Raw genomic sequence first — 27089 nt, forward strand, 5'->3', positions numbered from 1 at the left:
CTCCAATCTGCTGCAGGTCCCTATCAGATTGCTCATGATCTGTGACCCTAGCAGGGCTCAGAGGCAAAAGTTAGCAAATAACACAGATGTTCCTCAGAGGAACAATAACCTCAAATGAATATAATTTCATCCATGGTAGAGCAGAATGACATGCAATTTATTTATTTATATAAAAAAAAGTCTCACATTAAACTGTCAATGTAAGAGTATTAATACTATAGACACTGTAATCTGTTTCAGCATTCCATGAGCAGAAAAAAATACATACTTTGAATTAAATGAGCACAAAATACACAAAGAATTGATTGTATAAATAGACCAAGCAGGGAAGTTCTTAAAAATTAGCCTGAAAATCAGAACAATGGAAATTAACTGTGCCAAATATTTAAGATACTTTTTAAAATTACCTTGATCCTGATTTCTTTCTCGGCTATTTTCTTCTGCTTCTCTGCCTCCTTTCTTTTCCGCCTTTCTTCTTCTCTGCGCTTTCTTTTTTCTTCCTCTCGCAGACGTTTTTTCTCCAGTTCTCGCCGCCTCCTCTCTTCTCTTTTCTCTTCTCTGATTCGCTAAAACATTTTTGGGAGTTATTTTCAAGAAGCCACAGGGAAATACAACAGCTTTGCAATAAAAATACCAGGCCTCCAATAAAAGTTAAGACTTACCTGCTTTTCTAATTTCCTGTTTTTAATGTATTCCAAAAGAGGTGTAGTTCTTCGAGCTAAAGCACCAGAAGAAATACAAAGAAGCATTTAGTTACTAAAATGATATTTAAAGATGCATTAAGGTTATAGTGAAAGTTATATGTAAATTTAAGAATTTTTGGATATTGCTGGAGGATGCATAGATTGGTATTGGCTACAAAACGGAATCATTTCAGTTTAAAGTGCCTCTCTCCCCTATAATAGTCTTCCTTAGACAGATTCTGTTACAACTTGGGCATGTGTGTTTCCAAGTGGCTTTACAGGTGGCTTTGGGTAGTTGATTTGGTTCACAGCACACTGTTTCTGCCACTAGGTCTGGCTTTAGGGGTGTGCAACTTGTGTAGATGCACAGGGTGCCACCGCTTCAATAGCACTGCAGTGGCTTTGCAGGAGCAGCACTGATCACAGTACTCTAGGAGGGGAGGGGGGGGGGGCCCTTTGGCTATTAAAGACACCATTCCCAGTGCTAGCACAAAGTACTACAGCATTAAAACTGGCACTGTCTGCCTCTCTGTTACTGTCATAGAGCTTCATGTGATGAGATGCTTGTAGTAGACAGTTCTTTCAGCTGGGGTGGCCTTGGGCAAATGAGTTGGTGTTGATGTCCATTTCTTCTTCTTGGCCTTCAGAATATCATTAAAGTACTTTCAATGTCCTACTGTGGCTCATATGCATTGGTTAAGCTGAAAGAAAAAAGCCTGCTTTGGGTGTTTGAACTCAGATACCTGGATGGCATGGCTGGCTCAGTGAAGTTGGCGTCCATTGATCATTGCCTTGATGCCCATGGTGTTTGCTTGCTAGAGAATGCTAATATTGGTGCATTTGTCTTCTGATTAGATTCATATTCTCTAATGTTCGAATAGGGCCTCATCTGAGCACCAGTTATCATCATACAGTATGGTTCAGTTTTGCTAATACGAAACAGAGAAGTCAAATGAAGACTGAATTTTGAATTTCAAAAATATGGACTTTGTCAACTTGGGGGCATACTTGGAGGAAGAACTGGAAGACTGGGAGAAAATGTGTGAAGTGGAACAACAGGAGCTATCACAAAGGAAACAAATCTACATGTTAGAAAAGTAAACAAAAGTAAGAGGAAAAAGAAACCAATCTGGTTCTCTAAGGAGGTGGATGAAAAAAATAAAGCTAAAAAGTTCAAGTATAAAAGATCCCAAAAAGAGGAACACAGGGAAAAATATCTGTTAAAACTGAGGGAGATGAAGAAAAAAATAAGGAAAGCAAAAGGTCAAACGGATGAAAGGATGGCCAAATAGGTAAAGTGAGGTGACAAAACATTTTTCAGATATATCAGTGAAAGAAGGGAGGCCAGAACTGGTATAGTGAAATTAAAAGGTGATGAGGAGAAATGTGTGGAGAGTAACGAATAGCAGAAATACTAAACAAATACTTCAGTTTGGTATTCACTAAAGAAGACACTGGAGAAGGACCATTACTGGTTAACAAGACCGTAGGTGGGGATGGAGTAGACGAAACTCCATTTACAGATGAGAATATATGGGAGGAGCTAAGCAAACTGAAAGTGGACAAAACCATGGAGCCGGCTGACATACACTCCAGGATACTGAAGGATCTCAGAGATGTCCTGGCGGGTCCGCTGAAGGATCTGTTCAAGAGATCCTTGGAAATGGGAGTGGTGCCACGGGATTGAAGAAGAGCGGTGATGGTCCCATTTCACAAGAGTGGTAGCTGAGAGGAAGCTGGAAACTATAGGCCGGTTAACCTCACCTCGGTGGTGTGAAAATTAATGGAGACTCTGCTGAAGAAAAGGATAGTGAACTATCTGCAATCCGGTGGGTTGCTGGACCCAAGGCAGCATGGATTCATCAGGGGAAGGTCCTGACAGACAAATTTGATTGATTTTTTGATTGGGTGACTAGAGAATTGGATCGAGGAAGAGCGCTCAATGTGATCTACTTGGATTTCAGCAAAGCTTTTGATTTGGTCCTGCATAGAAGGCTTGTGAATAAAATAAGAAGCTTGGGAGTGAGTGCCAAGATGGTCGCATGGATTACAAACTGGTTGACTGACAGGAGAAAGGAGACAGCATGTAATTGTAAATGGAACCTACTCTGAAGAGAGATCAATGTTATGTGAAGTGCCACAGGGATTGGTGTTGGAACCAATTCTGTTCAATATCTTTAATGACATTGCGGAAGGGATACAAGGTAAAGTTTGTCTGTTTGCAGAAGATACTAAGATCTGCAACAGAGTAGAGATGCCTGAAGGAGTAGAGAGAATGAAAAGTGATTTAAGAAAGCTTGAAGAGTGGTCGAAGATTTGGCACCTGGGATTCAATGCCAAGAGCAGAATCATGCATCTAGGGTGCGGTAATCCAAAGAACTGAATGTGATGGGGGGTGAAAGACTGATGTGCATAGACTGAGAGAGGGATTTTGGGGTAACAGTGTCTGGTGATTTGAAAATGGTGAAACAATGTGACCAGGCGATAGTTAAAGCCAGAAGAATGCTGGGCTGCATAGAGAAAGAAATAACTAGTAAGAAAAAAGAGGTGATAATACTCTTGTATGGGTCTTTGGCAACAAATTCCAGAGCTTTATTGTGCATTGAGTGAAAAAGAATTTTCTCCGATTAGTCTTAAATGTGCTACTTGATAACTTCATGGAATGCCCCTTAGTCCTTCTATTATTCGAAAGTGTAAATAACCGAGTCACATCTACTCATTCAAGACCTCCCATGATCTTAAAGACCTCTATCATATCCCCCCCCTCAGCCGTCTCTTCTCCAAGCTGAACAGCCCTAACCTCTTCAGCCTTTCCTCATAGGGGAGCTGTTCCATCCCCTTTATCATTTTGGTTGCCCTTCTCTGTACCTTCTCCATCGCAACTATATCTTTTTTGAGATGCAGCGACCAGAATTGTACACAGTATTCAAGGTGCGGTCTCACCATGGAGCGATATAGAGGCATTATGACATTTTCCGTTTTATTAACCATTCCCTTCCTAATAATTCCTAACAGTCTGTTTGTTTTTTTGAGATAGGATAGAGGCAGTCCAAAGAAGGGCAACCAAAATGGTACGGGGTCTGTATCAGAAGATCTATGAGGAGAGGCTGAAGGATATGAATATGTATACCCTGGAAGAGAGGAGGTGCAGGGGAGATATGATATAGACCTTCAGAAACCTGAAAGATTTTAATGATGCACAAACTTCAAACCTTTTCCGTTGGAAAGAAAACAATACAAGTAGAGGTCACAAAATGAAATGCTGGGATAACTCAGAACCAATATCAGGAAATATTTCTCATGGAAAGGATGGTAGATGCCTGGAATGCCCTTCCGGAGGATGTGGTGAAGACTAAACAAACAATTCAAGGGGGCATGGGATAAAAACTATGGTTCTCTAAAGGCTAGAGGACGGAAATGAGAAAAGTATGCAGTGGGGTAACTTGCTGGTGCAGTGGCTACTACCCTTAGCAGACGTCATGGAGATTACTTCCCTTAACCAATAAGCCTTGATGCTTTTAATGCAACTGCAAAATTGCTCCCCACTTAGATGGCTAGAGGATGGAAATGAAGAATAGGTGCAAGGGGATAACTTGCTGGTGAAGAAGTTATTAACTTTAACAGATGTTCATTGCCTAGACGGCAGAGGGAAATGAGGAATAGGATTCAGACAACAACCAAGGGCCCTGACTTCTACCGTCTGGGATACTCATACACATACATAAGGGAAAAAGGACAGGACTGCTTCTACATCCAAGTCCTAAAGGAAATGAAGAAATCATGCATGGGGATAACCTGCTGGTGTGGCAGTTACTAACCTTAGAAGAAAGCATGGAGATTACTACCCTTAACCAATAAGCCTTGATGCTTTATATTTAAATCTTTTTATTATTATTATTATTATTAGTGTCACATAACAAGCAACAGGCTAATCACTCCAATAGTGGAAATAATAATACAGAACAAAAAAAAAGATGCAACCTGATGGTTTTGATCCTTAACACAGCAAGTGCTTAGCAAACTTTAACAAGAGAATATCAAGGCAAAACTCTCAAACTACCCACCCCCTTGTTTCTCCATATAAATGAGTCCAACATCAGTCGAAATGTGTTCATTAATAGGTATTCAAAAGCTGACTTCTAGCACGTAGTGACAAAGAATCCAGATAGGGAAGCAATGTATTTAAAATCCTTTGCTTCCTATGCAGGTGGCTCCATTTGCCGATCATCAGTTCCATGATTAGGAGACAGTAAACAGCATTTCTCCAGAAGATAAAAGATGGATCCAAAAATGCAATATAGTGGTTCTAGCAACCATCAGAACTTTAGAAACCTACAGTCTTTGAGCATCAGAAAAGTTCTTGCCAAAGGAAAAGAACAAAAAACTGCCAATTGTACAGAAAAAGGAATTTGGATAGAAAGAACAATATTCATATAATCAAATTCTTGTTTCCAAAACAATTGTATGTTAGCGCAATACCAAAAAGAATGCCCTAAGGTGCCCACTTCAACGTTACATTTAATACACATCTGACTGTTAAGCCCATCATAAAAGCTTGTCTCTGCGATGTATATGCTCTAGACATTTTTCACGTAGATGCACATTTTGTGTGATTTTAGAAAAACAGCCATAGCAAGCCTTAAAATTTGATAAAGAAATAGGGGTACATATTTCTTGTGTCCATTTGGACCATAAAGAATCTAGGGAAAAGGTACCAAAAAAGAACTTCAAAGACTTGTGGAAAAAATATAATGAATGACTGGTTAGATTCTCCAAATCATACCAGTCCTGAAAACTTCCAACACTTTGGCTGCAAGATCAGTCAAACTTAAAGAACCAACTTAGTTTTGCAATTGCAAATAGCTGAAAGCATCCATAGTAATATCAATCAATCTGGGTCGCATAGAATCGAAAGAGAGCATTTTTCCATTTTCCTCAATAACATGGGATAGTAAGAAACCCTCCACCTGTGCCCAGATAGAAAACACCCTTCTCTCCAACCCCGGTTGAAAAGCCATGTTACCATTTATAGGTAAGACCCAATTATAAGTAAGACCCAATTTAGTGGTAATCCAACGCCAAGTCTTCCTAGAAGGTGAAATGAGGATATGATTTTTCTAACATGGGGGTAACTGGGAATCCATAGCATGTAATATACATCTGAGTTGCAACGGGTAGGCAATCGCAGCTTCATAGTCACAATAAAAAGACGTGGCCATAATCCATTCACCTAAATGGTGAAGGTGAGCTCCATAGTTGTATAGTCAAATATCAGGTAAACCCATCCCTCCATATTTGCCAACAGCCATTAATTGTGTTACAGGTATCCTAGGTTTCTTCCCCCTCCATAAATAAATTTGGAGCTCCCTATGGAGATTATAAATGTCTTTCCTGTTGAGGAGTAAAGGTAAAATACTAAGTGTGTAAAGCCATTTAAGGAAAACGATCATTTTATATAGTTGAATCCGACCCCCTAGAGTTAAAGGTGTCCAATACTGCAAACAAGCTTTGGTGTCATTTAGTAATTTAGCAATGTTAATATCATGTAAGGAGGATAGATTTGCCAGGAACAAAATACTCAAGTATTTTAGCTAATGTTCTGTCCATTTCAAGGGGAAGTTTTCCTCCCAGACTTGTACCCCCAGCTGCCTTTAGCCATAGCTTAAGCTTTATCTAAGTTTAATTTCAGACCGGCTAGGTTCCGATAAAAAGAAAGCGCCTGCAATAAGACGGAGAGAGATTACCAATATGAAAAAGCAAGTCATCGGCAAAGGCCGCAACCTTAAAAGTGTGATTCCTTATGGAAACTCCAGGTATGTTCTCATCTAACAATATGGTGCGGTATGACGGTAGCGGAACCGACCGTAAAAAATTTTAAGACTTACTGCGATGGAAAAAAGGGAGACCCCCCTATGGGGTCTAAAATTTTTAAGAGTTTTTTTTCAACTTTTTTATGTAGTGAAAATTCACCACAGGACTCCTATAACCGCGAGGCTAACGGCTTCATGGAAAAAAGAAGATTGAAGGGAGACCCCTGTGGCTCGAGGGATCATGGCATGCTGGGCATGCTATGAAGGCTCAGGATGCCAGTCAAAAGTTTCTAGAAACTTTGACAGAAAGTTTTCTGGGATAGGGCTCCGTCAGTGACATCACCCATATGTGAGGACTAGCATCCTGCTTGTCCTGGGATAATAATAATAATTGGTGGGAGAGGCATACCTCTTTGAGGCTTTCACTCTTGCTCCACTTAGTTTATGAAAATTGGGGCAGAGGGGCACACTTCCTTGAGGCTCTCGCTCTTCCCCCAAAGAGAAGAGAGGCACTCCTCTTTAATGCTCTCACTCTGGCACTATACTTTCAGTTTCTTGGGACAGGGACGGTGATAAACAGGTGTTTGCTAAGTTCTGGTAACTGAACAAGTGGGAAAAGAGGAGGAGGGCCTTTGGAAATTCACTAGTATTTATTGTATTCTTAGTCTGTGTGCTTGTCGTTGATCGCAGACCTTGTTACACTAAGAGGTTTTTCCAAATAATGTTGATACTTGTTAAAATAATTAGGAAGCGTGAAGTAGCTAAGAAGCTTATGCACTACCACAGTTTACACAATGTTCTCATATGGCAGATTGCAAGAAGAAATACATTTTTTTTTCTTTTCTGTTTTCAGAGATACCTCAAATGCTTTTCATGTTTTTTTTAGAAATCTGTACAATTAATTTTATCTGCACCACAGCACGGCCAGAAAAGAGTCATCTAGCATGTTTAGCTATGACTGTGTTGCAAATACAACATTGGTATATGTTCGTCTACTCCATTTGGAGAAACCTGTAGCTTTAATATACTGGAGTATAAATATTTGAACTCTGATGACCATACCGGTTTTATACTCTGATTTAATATCAAATGATTTAACTGTTATGTTTTGCAAGAATCATTTTTTTTACTTATTTTTTTCTTTTGGGAATTCCACTTTTGGTTCATGTCTTATATGTCTGATCAATTGTCTTCCTGAGAATATTGTTGAGTGCTGTTTATGTCTTTTATGGTTGTTTGTTAGATTTCAAGGGTAGTTTTTCAACAAAGGGGAGGAGATGGTTTAAGAGGGTTTCCAGGACATTATGGAAGCAGAAAATAAACATTATTATGCATAACAAATATAAAACAGCTAAATAAAAACAAAGTTCAATTTCAAAAGCCATTTAGACGATTAACTCACAAGTTGTCCGTCTAGATGGCAAATTAGGTATATTCATCCAGCTAAATTATTGCTGGATAGGTCATTATCCAGCTACAATTTAACCAGATAAAAAAGAGGCATTGCTAAGTGGGGTTTATTTACTTAAAAGTTTTATTTAAAATATTTTATATACGATTTTTTATACTAAATGTAATCAAAACGGTTTACAATGTAACATACTTAAAATCACAAAATAAAATAATGCAAAGTAAAAAGACTTTAAAGAAACTTAAAAAACAAACAAACGAGTAATTATCTGGCTAACTTAGCCGAATTTCAATTATAGAACGATAAATTGTATATAGTTTACACTTCCAGCATAGCTTTGACAAAGACTACACTGGAGCGGTCCGGGAGCGGGTAAGAGCTTATCTCGATCCCGGCAGGGATTTCCATGGCTCTTGGGGGGGGGGGGGGGGGGGAGGAGGGTCTTGGGGGGGGGGAAATGCATGTAGCAACACAGAGCTTAAGAGAGAAGGGAGGGGAGAAGGGGGAAGGGACTACCGGCAAAAGAATTTGTGACTGCTTTGAGGAAGGGGCTCGGGGGTGCCACCCGCCAACCACGCACAAGTTTGATTAAGTTTAAAAGGGGGATTGTGGCTGGGAGGTGAATGGTTAAAAATCCACCATAGTCCCTTTACAACTTGTTTAATCTTACATTCACAGCACTACTTACTCAGATATCTATAGAAGATATCCAGATAAGTAGCAAGTTATCCGGCCACACAAGGCCAGATAACTTCAAATCCTAACCGGCTATATTCAAACAAGTTAACCTTAGCCGGATAACTTGTCCATTAACTGCCCTACTGAATATGGACCTCATAGTTAATAAAACATACCGATAAGTTCTCTTGTCTTGGCTTCTATCTCTCCCAACAGAGTCTCAGGATTGGCACAGATTTTCTCTTCATCAGCACAATAGCTTTCTAAAAACTTTCGATATTCTGGATCTATAAAATAAAAAGATTCTAAAAATTTTTATATTTCCAATAGAAAAGACCTCATTTCACACACATAAAAACATTCCCAGGAACATGTACTCATTTGGATATAAATGAAGGATCTTGTGCCTTAACTGAAGGCCTCTTTCTGCCTCTTTTTCCCAATCAACACAGCAGTGAGTGTGGCTGGTGTAGGTTCCAATTGAAAAATCCTTCTGTACCATAAATACTTAATTCTTTATTGTTATCCTTCTATTCTTCCCTAACAAAGTCCAGGGATAAATGTTTCTTTGAAAAAATACATTAATTCATCAACTTCATCCAGAGCTGGTGCAAGGTATTAGGTATTCTAGGCAAATCCCTGGCTTCTCACTCTTCTTTTGCCACCAGCAGATTGGGATGTGGTCTCCGGCCTCTCACGCTTCCATTACTGGTGAGATGGACTCCACAAGCAAGGGTGGGATTTTGCTGCTTCCCTTTCCCCCAGGGTTTGGCGCTCTAGATGACTGCACAGTATGCCCTGGAAGCGCCAGCCCTGACTTCAACCACCTTAAAACTACCTTTCTTTCAGCAATTATTAATTTTATGGTTCAAAGTAGGCAAACTTACCTCAAGAACCTCAGCTAATTATGCTCTATGAGCCTTAAAATTTTTTGTTGAGCTAGATCTGACACTTGTTTTTGACTAACCTTTGACATCTGAATCCAAAAATGACCCCAGTTTTTCTCTATCACATCAACTTTTTAAGGTACAGGATACCCTCCCTTTGTCCCAAAAATCATACAAGGAAATAAAAGAAAAAATTACCTGAATATACTGTTTATTCAGAGTTATTTTATGCATACAAAGGCTATATATTGTTATTGTAAGTCAAATTGTGTACAAGTAGTAAAGTTCTGCTACCAAACATACATATTAAGGTAAACATTTACGCTTATAGCTTTTCCGGCAGTGTTCAATCTGTGGACAATCTCGCCTGATGCTCCAACAATAGTCAGCCATCATATGTACATCCCATCTACCCTGATACTGTGCCTCCATGACCTTCAAATCTTGGTGGAATCGTTCACCTTGCTCATCACTGACTGCACCAAGGTTTTTCGGGAAGTCAGCAAGATGGCTAAGCAGAAAATGCACCTCGATGCTCATGTTGCAACGAAGCATTTTGAAGCTCTCCAAGAGTTTCTGGACAATTTCAGTGTAATTCTGTGCTCATGTATTTCAAAGAAAGTCCTTGACAAGGTTTTTGATTGACAACCAAGCATTCTTTTGGAGTTCTGACATTGTCCCGATGAAATGTTCATCTTTAATGAGCTGCCGAATCTGTGGACCTTCAAACACACTGGCCTTTATCTTTTTAACCCCTACACTAATACCTAAATCTCACATTGAGTAACTAGGTGGGCCTCCTATAGAGATATAAATACCTACCTAGTATGAGGGCCTTATAGCTAGACGCGCTCTCTCTCTCTCCCCCCCCCCCCCCCCCCCCCCCCCCCACCAGTGGTGGTAGGCTATGCTCTGTCTCCCCTAGCAGCTTAAAATACTGAAAATGCTATTTGCGAAAAATCTCTTCCCCCCCAGTGGTCATAGGTAGGAATTACAACAATTCTGGCACTTTCCACAAAGTGCGAAAAAGTTATCACAGTTTGCGGGTAATACCTATGCGAAGTGCTAAGATAGGCTGTTTATCGCAAAGTGCACTATTAGCATAAAACACGCCCCTTTTCCTATCACATGCGATATTTAGTGCATTTTGATAAATCCAGGCCTAAGATAGGCTGTAGAAAAAAACGACGTGTTAGAAGAAAACTAACTGCAGTTTTGAAATCAGCATGCTTATTTAAGACTAAAACAGCTGAAAAATCGAACTCAACAGGAATTATGTTAAAAATTGTTCCCCAGTGTTATCCACTCCATCCCTTCTGATACTTTAATGGCTCTTCTGTCATGTGTCTGATTTTTTTTTTTTTTGACGTTTGAAGCTTAAAACTGCATACCATGCCAAAAGTGTGATATAACAAAGGTAGCCATATAGAGCAGTAAAATTATTTCACTCTCTTTTTATACAGTTTTTCATATAATGATTGCCGCCTGACTTGGCAAACAGCAGCCTATTTAAATTAGGCTTATTTAAATTATGGTCCACTATCACACCATGATCCTTTCCAGTTTTGTTACAGAAAGTACTGACCCATTCAGTAAAGAATCTCTTACTGTGATCTACATGCATCTATATATGCTAAGCTTCATCGCCCACTGATATCTGATATATCTGTCTATTATATAAATTAGGTATTCTTATTTTAAATTACTGTTTTTAGTTTTATGTATGCTTTATCCTGCACGCCGCCTCAAACTTTTTTGTGATGAGTGCGGGCTATAAATTTTAGTAAATTAAAATATGAGCATTGTTTTGCATTACAGGCATATCTTCTATTTTATTCACTACTTCAGTTTTCTATAGTGAACAAAGATTGCATAATTACTCTTTATGTCTACCTCTAAATCATTTATAAAGAAACTAGAGAAAACTGTCCAGCATTGCTCTGGTTGTCTGATCCATAACAGCTATGAATTTTAAAATCAAACAAAAGTAAAAACAATACATAGTGTTTGATTTTGTTAAGTAATTAACAGAAAGCATATTGACATTTAGGGAACCTCTCTGTGCACTATACTGACAGTATATTAGATGTTTCTCATTCCTCAACTGAAGAGAGCGCTAAATAGCAATTGTTATAGAGGAAGATTAAATAGTACCAGTTTCATTAGAGATCCCTAGGGTACTGCATTATTTATCACCCTGCATTGAGAAAATGGATCAGTTAGTCTTACTGTTTCCTATCTTTTAACCAGTTCACAATCCAAAGCAGTGGTGTAGCCAGGGTCACGCAATAAGGGCTTCCTGACACCAGAGGAAGAAGCTTGCAGGATGGCTGCCGCAGTTCCCATCCCACAGTGGCCAAAGAGAAAGAGAGCCGCAGCGGACATTTCCCGCAGTGGCTGAAGAAGGGGTCTGGTGGTGCCTGAAGAAGACACCCTTGTGTGTGTATGCGTGTGTGAGTGGAAGACTTTGTGTATGTAACTATGAGTGGGGGACCTGTGTGCGTGTATGTGTCACATTTCAGGACGGTGAGCTCTAGGGCCGCTGTTGGATTGGCACAGCCTAGTTCATGCAAGCACGGACTAAGCCTCTACAGGTAGTGGCAGATGTGTTGCTAGTTACGTTCGGGACAGCCAGCGTCCAGGCAGAGACAGAAGGTAGGATAAAGTCAGGGCTGGCAGAGTTCACGCAGAGACGAGGAAACAAACTAAGGTCAGGGCAGGCAGCAAGTGAAGCAGTGTCAAAGGTCAGGCCGGGTCAACAACGAGAAGTCCAAGGCAGAGAAAAAGCAGGACGGGCAGGCAGGGAGACAGGAGCGGAGCAAGGAGGGAAGCAGGCAAGGTCTGGAACGGAAACAAGGACATGGTGAACAGGCAGGCAGACAAGCGGTAACAGGAGTCAAGATCAGGAGCAATGACAACACCTAGGCAAGGAATCCACAAGGAGCTATTGCTGAGGTGCTAACTAGGTGCACTGAGCTTCCTTATATCTCAAGGCAGTGATGATGTTATCATCTGGTGCCACAGGAAGTCCCAGATACAGAGCCTATAAAAGCTCAGAGATTGTAGTCTACCCCTTAGTCAGAGCCACTGGATATAGCATAGTGCTGGAAGCTATGTCAGAGGAGCCTGCGGCCAGAAGGCATTGCTGGGGAGGTAAGTGGCGTTATAGTATGTGCGTGTGGAGCCTGTGTATCTGTATGTTTATTTATTTATTTAAAATATGTATATTCTGTGAATCCACAAATCTTGGCGAGAACAATATACATGCATAATGAAATCATTAAGTATGCAATAACAAACAGCACACGACAGAAAACATACCAAACTACATTAAACAACAAATTAAGCCTGCAGGTCTGTAGGCCAGTGCTGAGTGCCTAGAAACAAGGAAAAGCTTGGATGAAAAGATAGATTTTAAGTAGCTCCTAAAACAAAGCAGATCACCCCTGCACCTTATTGTCATGAGCAAATCGTTCCAGAGGATGGGACCAGCTATGTGGAATATCCTTTTGCATAGAGTGGCCAAACGAACTTACTTAGAGGGAATTTCCAGTAGATGCTGAGACAAGGAGCATAAAGGACAGGAAGAGAGGTAGCCATGGAGGAATGATTCAATTCTAGAAGGTACAAGCCCATGAATAGACTTGAAATGGAAGCCAAACCATGGGAAGCCAATGCAGACTTTCCAAAACAGGGGAGATCGCACAGAGAGGGAGCCTATTTGTGTGTATGTGTGGGAGCCTGTGTGTGCATATGTCTGTGTTTTGAAGCCTGTGAGTGTGGGAACCTATGTGGGGGTATGTGCGTTTGGGGAAGCTTGTTTGTATATATATGTGCATTTGAGGAGCCTGTGTATCTTTATATGTGTGGGGGGAGCCTCTGTGTGTGATTGTGGGTGCTTGTATATATGTGTGCCGTTTGTATGTGTATGTGTGTGTACCTGTCTGTGCCTGTGTGTGTGGGAGCCTGAGAGACAGGATTTTGCAGACAGAGCATATTGTCCTTTCACAGTGCACAGGGCTCCACCACAGACAGACATGAAAATGTGACCAACACAAGTCTTTTAGATATATATAGATTAAAAAGCAATGAACAAAAATCTTTTTCACAAATTTTGTATTCATTTACATTTATATTATCTCCAGTGGCATCCATTTTTAGTGTTATCTATAAAATATTTAGCAATATCCAAATAAATTATATTGCCCTTATTTCCTATGTCTAGATTCTTGATTACATCTTTAAAGAAACTGAGTTGCCTAGTCTAACAAGATTTGTTTTTTTGTTCTCATAAAAAACATGATGGCAGAAGAGCATACAGCCTATCTAGTCTGCTGATCCATACAACTGCTCAGCTCTACAAACTTTACCACTCCCTCAATGAACCCCTAAGTTTGTCCTATGCTTTCTTGAATTCAGATACTGTCCTTGTCTCCACCACCTCCACTGGGAGGCTGTTCCATACATTCACTACTCTTTCTGTATAGAAACACTTCCTTAGATTACTCCTCAGTCCACCCCCTTTCACCCTCATCTCATGACCCCTCGAAAGAGACCCACCTCCTTTGCATTGATAGCTCTAAGATATTTAAATGGCTCTATTGTATCTCCCTCTGTCGCATTTCCTCCAGGGTATACATATTTAGGTCTTTAAGACTGTCTTCATGTGCTTTACGACAAAGATCACAGACCTTTTTAGTAGTCACCCTTTGGACAGTCTCCATCAGGTTTATATCCTTTTGGTGCATTTTCCAGAACTGTACACAGTATTCCAAATGAGGTCTCACTAGAGAATATATAGGGGCAATATCGCCTCCTTTTTTCTGCTGACCATTCTTCTTCCTGTTGCAGGCGTGGACTCTTAGACCATGGTGGAGTTGGAGCAACTTGCAGGTAGAGCTCTGCAGATCCCTACCATCAGCTGGCGGAGCTGGCTGAGGCAGAGGCCCAACTAGAGCTTCATGTATACCAGCCCTCATTCCCTTTAAGTTGAGCTCTCGGGTGCCGGGGTCAGCAGGCAGGGGCCTCTGCTGAGCTGGAGATCCGTGGAGAAAGGTTGGTCTCAGGACATGGTACTGGGCAGGTGGTACATCCGTGGTGGGTAAACAGGTGATGGTTGAGGCAGGCAGAGTGCAGATGTGGTCAAATCAGTGTTCAGTGGCAGATGGAGTCAAGCAGTCAGGAGTCATGCCAAGGTCAGAACCAGAGATCCATCCTAGGGCAAGCGGGATGGACAGGTAGGCTGGAAGGCGATGACCAACACAGGCGGGCAGGATGGCACTGAAGAGACTGAAGAACTGAAGATTGACCATAACTGAAGACCAGACGAAGAACTGAAGACAGAACACAGATGAAGACAAAAGGAACAAGAATTGAAGGAGATCAGAAACTGAAGAGACGAAGACCAGGAACGGATAAGACAAAGACCAGGAACGCTGAGGCAACTCACTCTGCTTCTCAGTAATGGACCTACTGCCGAGGCAAGGAGGAGCTGCATAGTGGCCTTTTATAGGCCTACATCTGTGAAGTCATCATTGGGCGCTGCTGACCTTTTCCCACCATGGGCCCTTTAAAAGTAGCGATGTCGGGTGCATATGTGCCTTAGGAGGGCCCAGGGAAGCAGCCGTGTCATGGTGGGAGCAGGAGAATGTGGTGGTCTGCCAAGTGTCCATTCAGGGCCTTCCCCGGCATCGAGGCTTCTTCCACTTGACTCAAGGCTGGAGGTAAGTGCGGCTGTCTGTAGGCCTGTCCCATAGACCGCCAAACACAACACTTCCTATGCACCAAGTATCTTTCCACCTGTTTGACCATTTTGAAATCATCAGATACAAGTACCCCCAGAAGTGTTGTATTATACCTTGCTCTATGACTGATTGGGTCTTCCTTTATAATTAGTACTGGGATCTTTCTTGAAACAGATGCTAAACTTATGACCAACTTCAGAAATATTCCCCTTGTTTATGTAAAAGTATTGCATCTACTCTCAGCCAATCTTTCAGTACTTGTTACTCAAAAATTGAATAAGTGAACAATGACTGTCTCAAATTTGTTAAGCTCCTTTTGGGCATATTCTATAAGTCACTGATTTTCTTATGCTGACTGAATATATGCTGCCTTACTTATGGGGCAGAATTAGCAAAGAGAATGCATTTAACACCAATACTCCATCAAAAAAGAGTTAAAATACAGATACCGAAAGGTTTTACTATTATATAAGTAACTTCTTAGACGTGTAGAGGAGAAGTAGTGCCTGTATTCTCCAGGTGGTAGAAGGAGCAGATGAATATAGTGTGTTTCTCTTGCTACTAACCGTTTCAGGATCCCATTATCCAGAAGCTGCCAGCTCAGATCCCAGAAAGGCTGCTCCCCTATGGCTCCTCTCCATAGATAGCTCCACTCCTCCTTCCTCCCTCAGCTTTGTGGCTCCATACCATCTTTTCCTCACACACCCCCACCTCAGGGTTTTATTCCTTACTCCCCTAGCCTGCAGCTCTACTCCTCCTTTCTTCCTGCCACCCTCCCTCCATGCCTCCTCTCTTTCTGTTCCCTCCCTAGTATCTCTATTTCTTCTCCTTCTCCCTACCCACTCCCTTCATCTCACTGCAGAAGCAGAGCTGTGCAGATAGTAACACTGGATGTTGCTGCTATCACCAAACACCAGCAGCACCAGCATTCTCTCTGTGACTGAACTCAGGGTCTGTGACAAATGCACACTCAGTTCTCGCAGGAATCCCACTCCCTCCTCCTTGCATGGGCCTCTTGTTTGTAAAAGAAACCTGTACAAGTAGAAACAATGTCACTGTGGGGACTATGAAAAAGCACTGCCTCACAGTCCTCATGCTCAGTCACAAACAGAGCACTTGTGCTGCTGGTGTTCATTGATAGCAGCAGAGCCCAGTACTGCTACCTAGGGGGTTCATTATTGAAAATGAGATGTGGTGAGGTGTCACAGGTGTGAGCCCTTAAGTTGTGACACGGATGATGCAGCCAGGTAGGCGAATCCACTAGGCCCACACCGACAACTGGCGGACCCTCCCTTGCTAGGACAGGAGCAGGAATTTCATTTGTATTAACCCCATTCCCCACTGGTTGAGCCTTTGGGTTCCAGGGGCTGGCAGGGCTTAGGAGAATGTCCCTCAAGGAGCAGTTAGAGAAAGTCCAGGTATAGATAGTGTTCAGGGCTGGCAGTGAGCAGAGAATATCCAGGTTCAGTCCAGGGGTTGAGGCAGGCAGTGAGAAGACAGTGTCCTAGTGCAAGCCAAGGATCAGGGCAGGCAGCAAGAAGACAAAGTCCAGATCCAGGCCAAGGGTCAAGGCAGGCATTGAGCAGAGAGAAGTCAGAATCCAAGCAGGGGTCAGAACTGGGAAGTCAAGCCAAGACGGACAGAACAGACAGGGCAGGATAGACAAGACAAGATTACGAGAACCATGGCAAAGTGAGGACAAGGTGAGGAATGGAGGGCACAGCAAGACACAACCCAGAAGAGGCAAATAGCAGGAACACAGACAGGAACTAGACGAGGCACAGGAACAGCAAGAAGAAGTACACAATTAGCAACACGCACTGCAAGGCAGGAGGACCTTTTGCTGAGGCAATTAGCTGGAATCTGAGAAAGCTTTAAATAGGCAGGGCCTGATGATGTCATCTAAGGGTGCCACGGAGCTTTCCCACTGCAGCTCCTTTAAGAATAAGCATGCATTGTGCATGCATGCCTAAGGAGCCTCCAAAAGAAGCAGGAGTAGGGCAGCATGCCGAAGCGGTGTCGGGGTGGGTCAGCGGCTCCCAGTGATGAGTGTGGCCAGTTGCGGGGCCGTCAACACGGCCAGCCAAACATTACAGGAGGTAGTGGGAAGAAGTGATAGGTTACTCATGACAGGCGGGTTGTTGGCAGATAGTTAGCAATTATATTGCTAGTTCAAAGGTTCTGTCAGTCACCAAACTTTCTGAATATAAACCAGCCATACCAATCAAATACCACCCAGCTGGTTGGCAATCCTACATATCCAATAGCTTTTAAAGACATTTTTCAACAATACTTGTGTTTCAGAGCAGTATATGGATTTTAGTGCTTATGCCTATAAGACCCAAGTCATATGGTCAACTGTGCTGCTCAAATTTCTGGGGATGTTTTATTTGTGCTTATATTCATGGAAGTGTAATTCAGGTTTTTTACTATTGGTTAAGTTTTAAATGGTAGTTACCTTCTTCAATGCTCCCCGCTTTTGCATCTTTTTTCTTCAGTTTCTTTTTGGAAAACTTTTGGAATGGGGCAAATTCCACCACAGCAGGATACTCCTGACCTAAAGAAAGATGGAGCAACAGCTGCTTTACTATTTTACATTTGTAGTTAACATTTTTATACAAAATGTTAATTTAAATAAATATATTTTCTTTATTGATTTTTAGATCACAAAAGATTGTATAAGGACAAAAACACTAAATTAAATCTTCAAAACATCTAACAAGTACGTCCCCATAAATGTTTTTCTCCAAAGAGAGCATCTTAATCCTGACGGCAATTTTTTCAAAGCCATTTAAGTGGATAAGGAGAAATTAGTTCTTACCCAATAATTTCCTTTCTTTGAGTTCAGCCAGACCAATCCAAATGCATGGGTTATGTCCACCAAGCAGCAAATGAAGGCTAATGAGATTAACAGGCTTGCTGATGTCACCTTATACAGTCTCCCATGCTGCCCTCAGCCTGCCAGTATCCTGTAATCAGCTAAGAAAACATACTAAAAACAAATTTCCCCCTCCCCTAAACAAAGGGATTTTCAAGGAAGAATAACAAATGAACATAACAATAAAACAACACAATTAGGATAAACCAAACAAATTAATAGCCTCAAGCTTATCCACCGAAGATTTGATTAAAATTATATACACACTTTCTGAAAATAAATTACTTTAGAATACCACAAGTTTGGCAGATATGGGAGGATCTTGGACTGGCATGGCTGGATTCAAGGAAAGGAAATTATTAGGTAAGAAATAATTTCTCCTTCCTCTTCATACAGCCAGACCAGTCCAAACACATGGGATTTACTTAGGCTACATCTTGAGTGGGTGGGACACAGTCAAACCTGCTCTTAAAACCTCCAAACCAAAGGATGCTTCCTCCCTGGTTTGAATGTTGAGGCAATAAAGTATTACAAAAGAATGCACAGAAGATCAGGTCACTACTTTATTACCTTTCAGAGGTGAAACCAACCAAAGCTTGACTCAAGAAACTGCTTCCATCTTGTTTGGAAGTGGTAGAACTTAAGAACATCAGACTTGCCATACTGGGTCAGACCAAAGGTCCATCAAGCCTAGTATCCTGTTTCCAACAATGGTTAATCCAGATCACAAGTAGCTGGCAGGATTCCAAAAGATAGATAGATTCCATGCCTCTTATTCCAAAGATAGGCAGTGGATTTCCCCAAGTCTACATTAGTAACAGTTTACAGACTTTTCCTCCAGGAACTTGTCCAAACCATTTTTTTAAATGAAGCTACTCTAAAAGCTTTTAAAACATCCTCTGTCATCAAATTCCAGAGCTTAATTATCTGTTGATAAAAAAATATTTTTCCCATTTAGGGGACTATTGGATTTGCATCTTAGAAGTAATTACTTTTGGACTTATTTGATGTACTATTGTTTTGTAGATTGCAAATTGTTTCCTGATTTTTTGCATATTTTATAATTTGTAAAAACTCTAATAAACTATAAATTAAAAAAAATATATATATTTTCTCTTAGTTTTAAATGTATTACCTAGTAACTGCAATGGGTGCCCCTAGTCTTTGTATTTTTGTGAAAGAGTAAACAACTGATTCATGTTTACCTGTTCCACTCCACTCATTATTTTATAGACCTTTACCATATCTGCTGTGCGCCCCGTCCGTGCCTGGCCCACGCACGGTCCTACTCACCTCGCTAGCTCCTCTGCAGGTCACGGGTCGGCCTCCCCAGCGGCCGCTTCGAGCTCCTCTAGGCCTCGGCATCCTGCGGCGGCGGTCGCCGGGCCTTCCACTGTGCACCAGGCCTCACACCGGAGTTCGACGTCTCCAGTGGCGTTGGCCATGCTCCTACGTGCGTGCACGTGGACCGCCCAGCCTCTTGTAGAGCCAGGGGTGGGTCCTAGTTCTGCGGCGTGCCCTGATTGATGGAACGATATAAGGAATTCCCTGCCAGCACTTCCTTGCCTTGGCAATCGGTTTGGCACTGTAAGTGTACTAGTTTGCCTCCGCATTCACAGTCTTCTTCCAGACTTGTTCCAGCGTCCTTCTTTTCCAGCGACCTTCTGTTCCTGCTTCTGTCTGTCCGTCCTCCCAGGTAGTACCCTCGGACTGTCTCTCTGGTACTGATCTCGGCCTGTTCCTTGACCTTCCTGTCTGCTGCCTGCATCCTGACCTCTGCCTGCCTTGTGACCTTGTCTGACCTCCGGAACTTGACCTCTGCCTTGTTGACTACTCCTCGGACTGATCCTCGGATTCTGATCTCGGCTACCATTGACCACATCTTCTGATTCTGATTCTGTCTCTGTCCCTTGCCTTATCATCGCCTACGCTGTTGGGCCTTCCTTGCCTCTCCAGGCCAACAGCGTGAAGTCCGACCGCGCTCCCTTGCTGATTGTGGGCACGCCTCTCTACTACCTCTCTGGGAGACCCTGCAAGGCCCACCTAAGTCCAAGCGGCCCGGGTCCCTATGGGCTCCACCCGGGGAGACCTCGGGCTTCCAGTAGTGAAGCTCATCCTAGCCTCTGTCTCCTTCTGTGCTCCACTCCCTGGGGGCAGGTGCTTCCTGATCCCTACCAGGGAATCGTTCTCCACTGCTCCAGGACAAGGGTCCACCTCCAAGCACAACAATATCTCTACAATCTCTTCTCTAAGCTGAAGAACCCTAAACTCTTTAGACGTTCCTAAGGGAATCATTCCATCCCCGTTATCATTTTGGTTGCCCTTCTCTGTACTTTTTCTAATTCCGCTATATCTTTTTTGAGATACTCAAAGGTGCAGTCTCATCATGGAGCATGGTTTTATTCTATGTTTCTTTCCAAATAATTCCTAGCATTCGGTTTGCTTCTTGGCTGTTGCTACACACTAAGCAGAGGATTTTAACATATTATGCACTAGATCCTTTTCCTGTGTGGTGTCTCCCAATGTGGAACCTTGCATTGTGTAGCTATAAATTGGGTGGCTGTTCCCTAGATGCATCACTTTGCACTTGCTCAAATTAAATGTAATCTGCCATTTGGATTCCCAATCTCCTAGTCTTGCAAGTTCCTCCTGCAATTTCTCACATTCCTCTTGTGATGTAACAACTTTTGAAAAACTTAATAAAGAGTTTATGGCTAGAATTTAGCCAGATAAGTTGCCGAATATCATGGTTAACCATTTAGATACATTTTCAGTTATCTGTCTAAATGGCTTTTGAATATCTACCTCTAAGAAAATAATGACACCTAACTATGATTTACATTAAAATATGAAAAGCTATATTTCTCTGTATTACATATGCACAAACAGATGTTTATAAGAATGTATGTGACAATAACAAACAAAACAGGTTATACAAGCACAAATAAGCAGAGTAAATATCTTTCCCCAGCTAACAGGTAAATATATATACAAATGGCCTAGCAATAAGTGGTCACTTTCCTGTAAGAGTGCCCTCTATATTTCAGACCTGTCTCTTCTCCAAGCTGAACAGCCTTAACCTCTTTAGCTTTTCCTCATTTGGGAGCTGTTCTATGCCCTTTATCATTTTTGTCACCCTTCTCTGTACTTTCTCCAGTGCAACTATATCTTTTTTGAGACACTGTGAACAGAATTGAACACAGTATTCAAGGTGTGGTCTAACCATTAGGTGATATAGAGGCATTATTATTACAATAACAAAAACAGGAAAAGCCTGCTTAGCTCAGCAGAGCTACAGCAAAAATCAGATATTCAAATTAAAACTGTGCAGATAAAAACTGAAATGAAAACTCAGAGAGACTAGTCACTGCATGCTAGTAAAATCTGGAGAAACAGAAACAGAAATATATTTCCTTCTGACCTATACTGCTAATATATTCCAGTCACCATTGTTGTCTGGACTGGATTGAACATTTTATTTTTCTAATTTGGTGGTCTCACTCTTTTTCCCACTTTCCTTTTCAGTGTTTTCCTAATTCCTGAGCTTCTCAGCAACAACGGGATTTCATTTTATCATTTAAAGTTACCAACAGTCCTGGGAAGTCGTTCAAGTACCCGCTCGAAATTGAATATAGTTTTGAAGACTATATTTTCCTTCCCCGCAAGTAAGGTAACATCTATTAATACCACGGATGTCATTGAAGATTATTGGGACTTTAATGCTAATATAACAGCAAAAAATATTTTTTAAAAATTCGTTTTTGGAGGTGGTAAGAGGTTGATGATTATAACCAATTGTATATTGGTGCTGGGACACCTACACTATATATGAAACCTTCTACTCCTCCTATAAATATATTTTTTCTTTAGTTTTTTCTAATTATTTGAAAATTAATCAGATCCACAGGGTGTAGGTACATTAAGCATCATTGAAACCACACAAAGAAAATGTTTTTGAGTAATGTATTGTTAAAATTTTTTTTACAGCGACAGAGCAGTTGTCTGCTCTTGATTTGTTTCTGTTTTTAAAACTGAACTAAGGCATCCAGCCTGGACATCTTTCTCTTCTTCTACTAAAGAATCTTTTTATATTTGCATTCCTATGGAATGCCATTAGGTCTAACACTGGCTCCCCTATTGTACACAATGTGATGAAAGGCCCCTTCCAACAGTTCCCATTGCCCGAGATACAGAATGATGCAGCTGAGACAGTCTGCTTGAACCTTCTCTATTCCAGGTATGTGAAATGCTAATATTATTCTTAGGCATTTCTCCTCCCAGGTTACATGTGATTATCACCTACATTGACACCCGAGAGCTCTTGGTGTCTCCTTGATGAATTACATTCACCACTACAATAGCATTGACCGATAACAACTAGACTGCTTGATTTCAAAGAAATGGTGTCAAATGGAGCAATGCTAACCAAACTGCTCTGGTTATCAACCAGATTTTTCACCTGGCCTGTTGCGCCTGTGGAAGGAGTGGAACCTGTGGCTGAGAGAGGAGTTGATTCTGCCTGAGAGGAGAAACTCTCAGGCCCCTCCCATCAGTAGGTGAGGCCAGACAGGAAGGAGAGGCTGGCTGGAGCTTCGCCAAATCCAGCCTGCGTCCCCCGCAAGTTGAGTCGAGTGAACAAGGGAAAGCTATGCTGCCGTCTATGCTTACTGCCACAAGTTTAAAGTATACCGGTACATTCACTACCTTGTGTTGATGAATACATGAAAAAAACAGAGATATCGCTGCCAATAAGTTTTTTCAAGCCACTCCAATAAACATCCATGCATAGTCTTTTTTAAGACTTGGTTTCTTTCATCCAATACACGAATTGAGTTGAGCCCCTGATGTAGCCCTACTGTAAGAGGGCGAAACTCGGCCAGAGTTGTGCACTTTTCATATACTCGTGTCACCTTGCAATAAAGAAATCCTTTTTTTGGACATTGGCTGCTAATCCTGTTTTTTTGCCCTCAAGGCTTTGTTAGACAGCCTTCCTTGCTGTTTTTCCCCTTCAGGAGAACACTCCACGTCCTCCAAATCTCCCCCACTGGTATTCTCCTTTAAGCCACTTTGGGCCAGGGTAAATCACTGACCGAGAATTTTTTTTTTCTCCTACCTTATCCTCTTAACACATGAAATCTCAGGGTTGGTCACATGGGAAAGTTAAATCCTAGGATAAGGAACTGAGGCTATACTCTGCTCCAAAGAGAATGCCAGTTGCAGACATCTTAAAAGGTCCAAGGAAATGCTGACAGGCTGCAGAGGAGATGGACATCTGGGAGAGTAAACTGCCAATTTAAAAAACAGCAGCTAATGTAGCCCAGAAGTACAAGACTTAGGCTCCTGCACCACAGGATCCCAGGGTGGAGTTCAAACCTCATGCCACATATACAAAATGGCAATCAGACCATTTGTGGCAGACCATCCATGACTTTTTAATTTTCTAAAGAGTCTCTCAAGAGGTATTTTGTCAAACGCATTCTGAAAATCCAGATATACAAAATCTACTGGCTCACCTTTATCCACGTTTATTCACACCTTCAAAACAATGTAGCAGATTGGTGAGGCAAAACTTCCCTTAGCTAAATCCATGTTGGCTTTGTCTCATTAAACTATGAATACCTAAATGTTCAGTAATTTTGTTCTTCCTTATGTCTGTCCCTCTGGACCTCCCCTTCTCCTCACGCGTTTCTGCTTTGAAACAAGAAACACGTGAGTAAAAGGGGGAGGTGGGGCCAGAGAGACAGACAGTACTGCGCATGCTTTGAGTCCCAGCGGCCCATCCTATAGGTCGTATACTGTTTCTCCTGCTGAGATAACTGAGAACTCAGCAGCACAAAAGGGCAGTGACTAATGCCTGTCAGGCCGATTGCCCCACATGGGAGTTGGGTGTTTGAGGTGGAGGTGGGGAAAGAGTACAAAATGGAGGTAGGGATCAAGGGAAGGAGTAGAATATGAAGGAAAGAAGCGACATGAGGGAAAGAAGATGGGATGGGAAGAGAGTAAAGATGTGAAAAAGTGGGAGGAAGAATTGGTAAAATGAGGGAAGGAAGAGGAGAGATGGGGAGGACAACAATAGGAAGGAAGGGAGAAGATATGGGAGGGGGAGGAGAGAGATGCAAAGGAGGAACTTGGTGGTAAGGGAGAAGGGGGATGGAAGACGAGAGACCAGAGATGTAAGAGGAAGTGTGACGAGGAGAAAGATGAGAAGACATGAAAGGAGGGAGGAAGGATGAAAAGGGATTGGGTGGGAGAGCCAGTGTCTGTTACTCTTAGTAGTGTGCAGTTAGGGTTTTCCCAGCCTATAGGTGTTGCTATGAGATGGTAAGTGCCATCCCAGTTTTATACATCAGACAGGCGGGAGTAAACCAAACCCCTGCCTGATCTAATTAATGGCAATAACCTTCTCTACCTCCACTCCCCCCCCTAAAGCTGGCAGTAGAAGTTATGTTTAACCGAATGTCATCTCCTGCTGCTGCAGGTAAAACCTCAATCTCTTACAGCGAGATTAGCCCCACATCAGCAGGAGATGACATTCAGTTAAACGCAACTGCTGCTGCCATTCACCCCATAACTCAGCAGGCCACCGTGGAGCTTACCCTGCAGTGGATGATAAGAGAGGAACCCAGTGGCTGCCAGCAGACCCCATCCCGCTGGTGGCTGAAGAAGACGCCCAGGCCCTAAGAGCCTGTCTGTGTATCTGTGTATAAGAGCCTGTGTATGTCTGTGTATGGGAGCCTGAGAGTGAAACTTGTGAGTATGTGTGCGGGGTAGAGCCTCTGTGTGTGTGTTTGTGGGTGAGAGTCTCTGTGTGTACAAGAGAAAGAGCCTGTGGTGCATGTGAAATAGAGAAAGAAATGTGTGTGAGAGAGATTGTGAGTGTGTATGAGTGATAGAGAAAGCCTGTGTGTGTGAGGGAGAGAGATACTTTGGGTGAACATGTGTGTGTTTATGTGAGTGAGTATGTTTGTGTGAGAGAAAGAGAGGATGTGAGCCTGTGTGTGTGAGAAAGAGAGGGTGTATGTATGAGTCTGTACTGGTGTGTCTGTGTGTGTGTTAGACAGAGAGAGAGAGAGAGAAGCCATGTGTATGTGTGTGAGAGAGAGGATTCACAACAATCCACAACAATCTCAGGGTAGCTGGAAATCCCATGTATGGAGAGTGGGAAAAATGTTTTAATCCTTATTATCTTCATTATTGGATGTTACATGATGTGCCTGCTGTTTTGAAATATTATATTGGTGTTTTGGGAAATTTATAAGCACATTTTTATGAGATTTTAATATTGGATGCTCTCTATATAAGTTGTTTTGAAATGTTTAATATTTTTATTATTATGGTTTTACTGTTATGATTGTTTTATATTTCTTGATTTTATTGCTTGTTGATCCCTTATTCTGTCTTTGGTTAGAGTCTGTCTGTGTTCTGAATATGTGACCGAGATAAAGGATCCTACTGGTGCATAGTTTCAATGTAGGGGTCTATAGCAGTCTGTCTTACTCTGCTTTCACTAGGTTGAGTATTGGGATTGTATGGCTGATGTAATATTTGCAGTGCCGCTCTTTCCTGTGCAGGGTTGTTGCTTTTTTTAGTCCTAAGCATTTTTGTTTTGATATAGCAGATTTGTCTCTTGGGTTAAACTATATGCTTGGCAGGTTGTGATTAGCTTTTATTGGATTTATGAAAGTATTATCCAAAAATGAGCTATTGAAATAATATAGGACCTGTCTTTAGATGTGAATGTCTCTGATTTGACATCTGTAGGTTTAAGAGCTTTTATACAATATTTTTAGGTACATATATTTTTAGGCATCCTAGTTTGTTGTTTTCCAAATAAGAGGTTTATTGGTGTTTTAGAGCCTGATGTAATATTTGCACTTTGCAGTATTGCCTTTTCATAGGTATGCATTGTTACTGTTTGAGTGCTGATAGTTAGTGCTGTTTTTGTATGGGAGGTTTACTATAATTGTTTATTCATGGCTTCTGAATAGCACATACCCAATACTTGTTACAACAGGCCTAATGCCATATGGATTCCAAATGTCTTTTGGTCTTGGGGAGACTACTGTGGAGGAAGCAGGTGTAGGAGGGGAGAAGGGACTGAGTGAGCAAGACTACTGTTGACTCAAAGGGGGCGGGATTAGAGTGGAGAGGAAGCTAATTGAGCAAGACTGAATCCCCTGCTATAAATGTCAACACACACCACTGGTTACCCTTTTATCTTCAAGCTAATTATCAATATCTTGGGAGGGGAGAGTGGTATTGGTGGGAAGGACATATGGGGTCTGTGCCCCAGATCTTTTAAGTACCTAGCAACGCCCCTGATTAAATCACCTTGGGTTCTTCAGGAATTCCTTCCCCCTGGAAGAAGTATAGCATTAAGTTGTCACTAAGCGCTAGTATCGAGTGTGCTGCCAGCTTCCAGTTATACCCAGAGAGGGGCTACATAATTCTGTTGGAGTATCTTAAAATTATGTTTTTCAGTTACGTGTCAGCTGCAAATTTTATGATACACCACCAACTTAAGTAGTCACCTTATGGAATCAAACAGCCTATTTAGGCCTCATCTCAGAGTACAGGACATGCTCTTCTACCATCTCCTGGAGACAGAAATTACTAGCAGGTTGAGGGCAGCATGGGTCTATGTAAGATGACATCAGCAAACCTCTTAATCTCTGTCTCTATCTGCTGGTTGGTGAACATAACCCATGTGTTTGGTCTGGTCTAGCTGGATGAAGAGGAAACAATGATTTACCTGTGTAAATTGGTCTGGAGGCTGGGTCCCAGTGCCTGGGCCTCGACTTAGGATCAAGTCCAGGCCCAGAAGTCATCTCTTTTTCTTTTTTCTTCTAATGTCGCCGCCTGCTGGGATTGCACCAGAGTAAATTTAACACCGGCACATCCTCCTCAGTGGAGGGCGCCAGAGGCCCCAAAGTCAGGTCTAGGCCAAGATGTCGACACCAGGCCTCCAAGCCTCAGCCTTGCATAGAGCCTAGGCCTT

General features: G+C 41.9%; 1 protein-coding gene across 2 annotated transcripts in view; it reads right to left on the reverse strand.

Moving 5' to 3' along the window:
• Window positions 1-27089, reverse strand: part of UPF3A (UPF3A regulator of nonsense mediated mRNA decay) — a 64046-nt gene that overhangs the window by 24579 nt on the left and 12378 nt on the right. For both annotated transcript variants that reach the window (XM_029604611.1, XM_029604612.1), the window contains exons 4-7: window positions 17672-17770; window positions 8759-8869; window positions 663-718; window positions 408-566 (exon numbers count right to left, since the gene is read on the reverse strand). In XM_029604611.1, coding sequence (XP_029460471.1) covers window positions 408-566; window positions 663-718; window positions 8759-8869; window positions 17672-17770 — 425 coding nt within the window. The remainder of the gene's footprint in view (window positions 1-407; window positions 567-662; window positions 719-8758; window positions 8870-17671; window positions 17771-27089) is intronic.

Source organism: Rhinatrema bivittatum, chromosome 5 (assembly GCF_901001135.1).
Source record: "Rhinatrema bivittatum chromosome 5, aRhiBiv1.1, whole genome shotgun sequence".
Classification (NCBI taxonomy): Eukaryota; Metazoa; Chordata; class Amphibia; order Gymnophiona; family Rhinatrematidae; genus Rhinatrema; species Rhinatrema bivittatum.